Genomic DNA, 7,295 nt, shown 5'->3' with positions numbered 1-7,295 from the left:
TTACTAAGTAGCAACAAAAATAATTTCATGGCCTGGGGTCACCACGACATGAGGAGCTGTATTAAAGGGTTGCAGCATTAAGGAGGGTGGAGGAGCACTGCCCTAGAATCATAGCAACCCTGAGAGGACCTGAGGCAGAGGTAGGCTCTAGCCCAGGCAGGCTCAGAGAGGGTCGGTAGGGTCAGGGTTACCCTGAATACCCTGAATACATGATGTGGGCCTTTCTTGCTGAGGCAGAGTAGGGGACGGTCAGAGGAGGGAACTGGCCCTCCTCAGGCAAGGCTCCTAAGTTGGGGACAGCCAAGTTCTGCTGCCCCTCAGCCATGCTGTGCCTGGGTAAATGTAGTGTGACTTGTTCCTTGCTCAAGTTGCCAGATTTAGGAAATAACTCATATAGCGAGTCAAATTTGCATTTCAGATACACTGTTTTTCCAGGATGGGCAGTTGAGACAGGGCCTTGCCACATAGCTCAAGCTGGTCTAGAACTCAAAATACCCCTGCTTCGGCCTCTGTTTGGTGTAACAATGTGGTTTTCTTCCCTGTGGAGTCTTGATCCCCCGGGGCCCCTACAGCCCCTTAGGCTTCCAATCCATCAACTTTGAATAGGACCCTGAAGGCTCCCCCAACAGTCAGGAGGTCTCCCTCACACTTGGGCTTTCTCTTCTGTGTGTCTAAGGAGCAGGCCCTCTACACACAGAATGTGCTTGTCTAGTCTACCCAAGCACCTGACCTCACCCTGTCTACTGTAACCCAGCCCATTGAGGACACCCTACCCTGTACAAACCTCCTTCCCACTTGCCTTCTAGCACTCTGGGTGGTGCCCACCCAACATTCTTGGTCCCTGGGCTTCTAGCAAATGCAAGGTGGAAATTCAGAAGCCGTAGAATTGTAAATGAGAGCATCTAATTGACAGCTAATTGTGAGCGATGTCTCAACTTCAAACCCCCTCAGTCAAGGATACCCCACACTTGCAGCCTTGGGAGAGAAGACTTCCCAGGCACCAGTTCAGCCTCAGCCCCTCCAAACCCAGAGCTCTATCGTTCTTGCCATTTCCTCGCCTCTAAAGAACCAGGTGTCCCCACTCACACCTTCCTGACCGGGACTCCTCCGAAACACCCTGCCCAGGGTGCCACCCTGGCCTCTCTAACATGTACTGTGACCTTGCCTGCCTGACTCTGGGGGTCTCCTGCTGCTCCTCTGTGGTTGTGTATCTTCCACCCATCCCACCATATCTGCCCTATCCAGTGCCTTCTGACACAGATCTTAGTGCACCTGGCTACCAGCCTCGGGTCTGCAGAGGATGGTAATCCTGTGTCAGAGACCACGGCTCTGCCCTGTCCCAGATACGTTAACCAGAGCTCAAGGGAATATTTCCTAGGAAGACGTGAATTCTTTTTGAGACTTGCCGTCTAAGGGTAAGCGCCCTGACCCATGAGCATCCAAAAGGGGGGCCAAGGTCACTGTCCTGGCTACAGCGGGTGCACTGGTCCTGGGAGAAGTGGACGCCTGGAAGGCGTCCCTTTGTCCACCCGGGCAGTCAGGACCCCATAGAGGGCACAGAGGTCCAGGAAACAAGTATCGCGAGAGGGTCCTGCACCCCCTCCCGCCACAGAGCGCGGGCTGGTTTCTAGCGGGACCGACCGGGTGGGGCGGACAGAGTAGGGATAGTGAGGTGACCTCAGCGGTTCCGCAGCTCCGGGAAGTCGCCTGGCCCGCCCCCTCCTGCCCCAGCCGGGAGTTTCGCTCTCCGGGGCGGGGCTAGTAGCAGGCGTTGCCCTGTCGGCCAAGTTGGTGAGCGCCCCGCCCGGCGCCGTCCGAGTCCCCGCGCCCTCCCGGCCGGGGCGCTTCGCTCGCAGCTCCGTGCGGTCCGAGCCGCACGGGACAGCTTGCAGTACGAGCGGATAGCGGCGCGTGCAGCGGAGGTGAGCGCAGGGGCGGGTTCCCGGCTCCGCCTGCCGCTCCGGGCCGCTCCCCGCGGCCGCGCTGCCATAAATGGGGCCGACGGCAGCGGTGGCAGCTGGCGGCGGCGCGGGCAGGCGGCAACTCCGGCGTCGGGGGGCGCGGCAGGCGGGCGGGCGGGCGAGGCTGCCAGAAGTCCCGACTTCTATCCGCGCGACTCGGCCCCTCCGCTGCGCCCCGAGCCCCGCCCCGGCGGCAGAGCGGCTTCTGTTTACTTTCGATCGAGTTTTTCCTGCTCCGGGCAGGTGCCCGGGCAGCTCGGGGTTGGCATTTGCGCGCGTCACTCCCGCGCCTCTCTGCGCGCTGCCTGCACCAGGGAAGGGCGCGTCGGGGCTAGCGGCGGTCACGGCATCCCCGGCGTGTTGACAGGAGTCCCGTTTGTGCCCAGGTGATGACTGCGGCGGCATGGAGTTCCCGGAGCACGGCGTACGGCTGCTGGGCCGCCTGAGGCAGCAGCGCGAGCTGGGCTTCCTGTGCGACTGCACTGTCTTGGTGGGCGACGCGCGTTTCCCTGCGCACCGCGCTGTACTGGCAGCGTGCAGTGTCTACTTCCATCTCTTCTACAGGGACCAGCCCGAGAGCAGCCGCGACACGGTGCGGCTCAACGGCGACATCGTCACAGTGCCCGCCTTCAGCCGCCTGCTGGACTTCATGTACGAGGGCCGCCTGGACCTGCACAGCCTGCCTGTCGAGGACGTCCTGGCTGCCGCCAGCTACTTACACATGTATGATATCGTCAAAGTCTGCAAGGGCAGGCTTAGGAAGAAAGACCCAGATCTGGAGACCCGCGCTCTGGGGACAGAGCTTCCTGGTCAGCCACCACACTCCCTGCCTTCCTGGTCCCCTGACTTCTGCCAAGCCGCACCAAATGCCAAACCCCCACCTCTAGGGGTCAAGGCTGCCCATCCCTTGCCAACATTTGGACCTCCATCTTGGCAGGTCACAGGGGAGCCAACTGGGGCCCTGGACCTGTCACTGAAGCCTAGTCCAAGACCGGAGCAGGTTCACCCACCCTGTATCCTCCAGAAATCCCTCTACAGCTCGATGCAGCAAGGGATCCAGCCTCTGGTGAAGGTTGAGCAAGATTCATTCTCTGAACAAGATAGCAGGAGCCCACGGAGCACCAACCGATCCCCACCACCCATCTGCGCTTCTGCAGCCCAAGACTTGGCAGAGGACTTGGAACCACTGAATGTCCAAGAGACAGGCAGCCAGCAACTTGGACTGGATGCAGAGCCAGTGGGGGACAGCGAGGAACTGGGTCCCAACAGGCATCTTTGCATTTGCCCGCTGTGCTGCAAGCTGTTCCCTAGCACCCATGCACTGCAGTTGCATCTCAGTGCCCACTTCCGAGAGCGGGACAGTGTCCGTGCCAGACTCTCTCCTGAGGGGGCCGTACCCACATGCCCACTCTGCAGCAAGACCTTCTCCTGCACATACACACTGAAGAGGCATGAACGGACACACTCGGGGGAGAAGCCCTATACATGTGTGCAGTGTGGCAAGAGCTTCCAGTACTCACACAACTTAAGCCGGCATGCTGTGGTCCACACACGGGAGAAGCCCCATGCCTGCCGCTGGTGTGAGCGCCGATTCACACAGTCTGGGGACCTGTATCGCCATGTCCGCAAGTTCCACTATGGCCTCGTCAAGTCCTTGCTGGTGTGAAGTGTTTTTCTGTATCCCCCACGGTGGAGGAAGGGACAGGGCACGGGTCTCCTGGGTGGGACTCTGGGACAGAAGCAGCCCAGGTGGGTGGAAGCCCGACCTCAAGACTAGCAGGTTCCACCTGGGGACCTGAATGAATGCTGCTGCTTTTTAGATGGGCTGCCTCCCCCCACCCTTCACTCTCCACCTCACACAGGTTGTACCCTGCCCAATTAGGGACAGTCTTCCTCAGTGTCCTCTCCAGCAAGGGGTCCCACCTGCCCATTCACTGGGCCTGGGCTTCACAGTGTGAGGTAACAGTTTTTCTTGGCCCCAGGGCTTCCCTGACACCCTGCTGGGATACTTGAGAGTGTCCTTGTGTGCCAGCGCCATCATAAAATGACTCGCTTGTCAAAGAAGTCATTAATGCAGGTGCCCGACAGGGTGCACTGAATGAACAGCCCACTCCGGGTGAGTGGCAGCAGGACCCCTGTTGAGAAGGCCACAGGCACAAGTACCAGCAGGGGCTGTAGAGACACAGCTGACCTTGAAGGAGACCCAGCTCCTGCAAGGACCCTGGAGCGTCCTGAAGGTGGCTAAAGCTGGGTGTCCCCGGAGTGACTGTTCCTGGAATGGAATGGAGGTGGGACTTTGGGCAAAGAAGGGAATTTGGGAAGGGATTTTCTTTATATCAAAAGAGCCTTCTCAAGGCCACCATATGTCTGCTACTGGGAGAGGACCCTCCAAGTGTCCCTGCTGGTCGCAAGGCTGGAAATGGCAGATCCGGCCGTGAGCCAAGCTTCACATGTTGAAGCTAATGCTGTGTTCCAGCAGGCCTGACCCTGGGAGTCTCTCCTGCTTTCTAAGGGTCTCCCTGGTGCTGCAGTCATTCCTAGGCCCCAAACACAAGGCCAAATCTTGTGCAGCTTAACAAGAGCAATGTTTGCTGTGCCACCTCCTGTTGTGGGGCACGGGTAGGAACAGCTGTCACAGGGAGGCAGGGGAGGCACACTCCCCCTTCATCGGCATTCTTGGAAGGAAGGCTGGCACCCCTGAAATGTGAAGGTCTTCATTCTCTGCCTTTGTATTGGATATGGGCCACCTTACTTTGACACTTGCTCCCCAAGCAAATCTTGCTGTCCTAGAAGCTTGATGGTTTTAGGAAGGGGTGTGGCAGGATGGGGATGGCCTCAACCTTGCCTGAAACAACCTGTCCCTCTCCCCAGCAGGGCTGTCTGCAGAGGACAGACATGGGCCAAGTCTGTCATTATGTCTTCTGCTAACACTTGATTTATTTATTTGTCTGCTTGGTCTGGAGTGACGTGACAATTGGTCTCCCCATGGTGGACTGAACCATTGTTCATGTCCTGACCCTCTCTGTGCTCTCCTAATATGTCCATGACTGGCCGGGAAGCTGATGCCTGTCCGTGATGCTCCAAGACTGGAGGTCCAGGGCAGGCTGCAGTCTAGAGAGCTGGAGAAGAGGCAATGATGTCCTGGCTTCTGACTCCACTGGTGATTTATGAGCTGAGGTTTCTCCCTCTCTCATGTATGTGTCTGTCTGTCTGTGTCTATTTGTCTATGTGTTTGCAGTACTACAAGAGCAGGCAGAGCACCGCTGTGTTGGTTTTCCCCGAGTGCCTGCTTTCCCAGGGCAGGGAATCTGCCCTGAGTCAACACTGGACTCATTGTCTTCGGTGCAGTTACTGTGAAGCTAGGAATAAGTGACTGGTTCTAAGTTTCTAACTGGCACCGTTCAGTTGCCTGTATGCATATGTCTGACACACTACCTGTGTAGAGTACAGGACAGATGTGTGGAGGAGTCCAGGTGCATTCTGCTGTGTGGGGTTCCTAGGACCTCAGCTACTGTCCCTGCCTGTGGTCTCACTGCTGCTCTGCCCCTGGAGGGACCACTGGGAAATGACCACAGGACAATTCTTCCCACGTAGGTTTGCACAGCTCTGCTTGTGGTCAGCCTGCACCGCTCCTAGAAAAGAGGACCATCTTCTATTCACATGTTCTGGCGGTCACATGACAGTGTAATAAAGCCAACCACAGGTGAAGATGGCTATGGCTATTCTTGGGGTTAGGAAAGGTGGGCATTGCTGGGCTGGGGAGTGGAGCAGTGGACAACCTTGGCACTCAGCCCATGAGGTATTCATGCCCTGTGGGATGAGTGGACTGGGACAGGCCTGGTGACAGGCACCCTCTTTCCCCAGCTGCCCCCTCCACACACACACAGAGCGAGAGAGCTGGGGTTTGGGAAAGGAGTCCCACGGAGGCAGTGTGATGTGAGGAAGGGGCAGGACCCTGGCTCTCTACCTCCTCCAAATCATCCAGCCAACCCCCAACTGCCTCCACTTGACTCTCCTCTCACCCCCTTCCCTCCACAGTCCCTTCACACTTCTTTTGGGCTGGGGCTGTACCAAAGGTTTTCTTGTTCCCCTCACTCTGCCTGGTCCCTCTGTAATGGGTGGCCGGGCTCCAGGCTGATGATCTGGGCCCTATGCCAGCTCCCCTACACCTCCCTGGGCTAGCCACTGCATAGGAGTACAGATGTCCCCCTGAGCCCTCCAGGCTTTATCTACCTTCTTACCATGCCTCTGGGAAGGCACAGTACAATGGCCTCAGCATGTGACATCAGCTTCATTCTGCTTGGGCCAAGTTCAGGGAAGGGTGGGGGCTGTGCTTGTCACAGGGGCCCTGAGGTCAGTCTAAGCTGGCACCGGGAAGGCCTGATAGTTCCTGGGCCAACTCCTGTGCCTTACCCAGTTTTGGCTCCAGATGTAAGTCCCAAGAGGAGGTGCCTGACCCTCCTTTGCCCCACTGCCTCCCACTAAGCCTGGATGGGAGCCATTGTCCTGCAGGAGGCCATGTCATGTTCCCAGTTGAGCCCATGACTCAGCCCAAGCTTCTTCCCATCCAGGGGGAGGCAGCAGCTGTTGCCATGCCATGGGAAAGAGAAGAGGGGGACTTGTCCCCTAGGAGGGGAGGCTTCCTGGGCCCCTCTGATCTGCTGCTCTGATCACTAAGCTTCTCACTCTATTTCTGGGCAGCATGGGCCTCTTGGCATCCTCCTTGGAGGTATTCATTTTGACCTGTTGGCCAGATGGTAAACTGAGGCTGGTATAAAGGATTGGCAATAGCCCAAAATCTCAGCCAGTGGATGACAAGTTCAGGACTTGCCTGCCTCCTCCAGTAGTGCTGAGTGCCTCAGCTGTGTGGCAGAGTGAGAAGCACAGACCCTAGTGACCAGAGACCTGGGGCCCCCAGGGAACTGGCACTCAGCACAACATCAAGAACAAAGCTGGAGGGCTGGAAAGATGGCCTGCTCTTCCAAAGGTCCTGAGTTCAATTCCCAGCAACCACATGGTGGCTCACAACCATCTGTAATGAGGTCTGGTGCCCTCTTCTGGCCTGCAGGCATACACACAGGCAGAATATTGCTTACATAATAAACAAACAAACAAACAAAGCTGGAGAGAGTGAAGAGGTGTCCCAAAGCCTCCCCAGGAACCGGCAAGGGGCCCACAAGGTAACACAGAACAACGGTGCAGGGGGTGAGACGTGCTGTGAGAAGGGGTGTGGGAAGGTTGAGGCCTGGGGAAACAGGTGGACCAGAGGCCAGCTGCTGGATCCTCCACTTCCCTAGCTCTTAGCCTCAGAGGCACTGAGCTGTCCACCACGCA

General features: G+C 57.6%; 1 protein-coding gene across 2 annotated transcripts; it reads left to right on the top strand.

The window, feature by feature from the left end:
• Positions 1 to 1,770: 1,770 nt before the first annotated feature.
• Zbtb42 (zinc finger and BTB domain containing 42) lies at positions 1,771 to 5,667 on the top strand. Of its 2 annotated transcripts, XM_075948036.1 has the most exons (2): positions 1,771 to 1,922; positions 2,526 to 5,667. In XM_075948036.1, exon 2 carries the CDS (start codon positions 2,611 to 2,613, stop codon positions 3,625 to 3,627), a length of 1,017 nt encoding a protein of 338 aa, XP_075804151.1. In that variant the 5' UTR covers positions 1,771 to 1,922; positions 2,526 to 2,610; the 3' UTR covers positions 3,628 to 5,667. The 2 variants fall into 2 exon arrangements, with proteins under 2 accessions (XP_075804151.1, XP_075804150.1); XM_075948035.1 differs by lacking the exon at positions 1,771 to 1,922 and having other exon boundaries at positions 2,274 to 3,773.
• Positions 5,668 to 7,295: the final 1,628 nt, after the last annotated feature.

This window comes from Microtus pennsylvanicus, chromosome 14 (assembly GCF_037038515.1).
Source record: "Microtus pennsylvanicus isolate mMicPen1 chromosome 14, mMicPen1.hap1, whole genome shotgun sequence".
Taxonomy (NCBI): Eukaryota; Metazoa; Chordata; class Mammalia; order Rodentia; family Cricetidae; genus Microtus; species Microtus pennsylvanicus.
This window is presented reverse-complemented; position numbering and strand designations above follow the sequence as displayed.

What these genes read in the sequence shown, in the direction of transcription:
- Zbtb42 (XM_075948035.1), top strand. Translation starts at nt 2,365, where the DNA reads ATGGAGTTCCCGGAGCACGGCGTACGGCTGCTGGGCCGCCTGAGGCAG.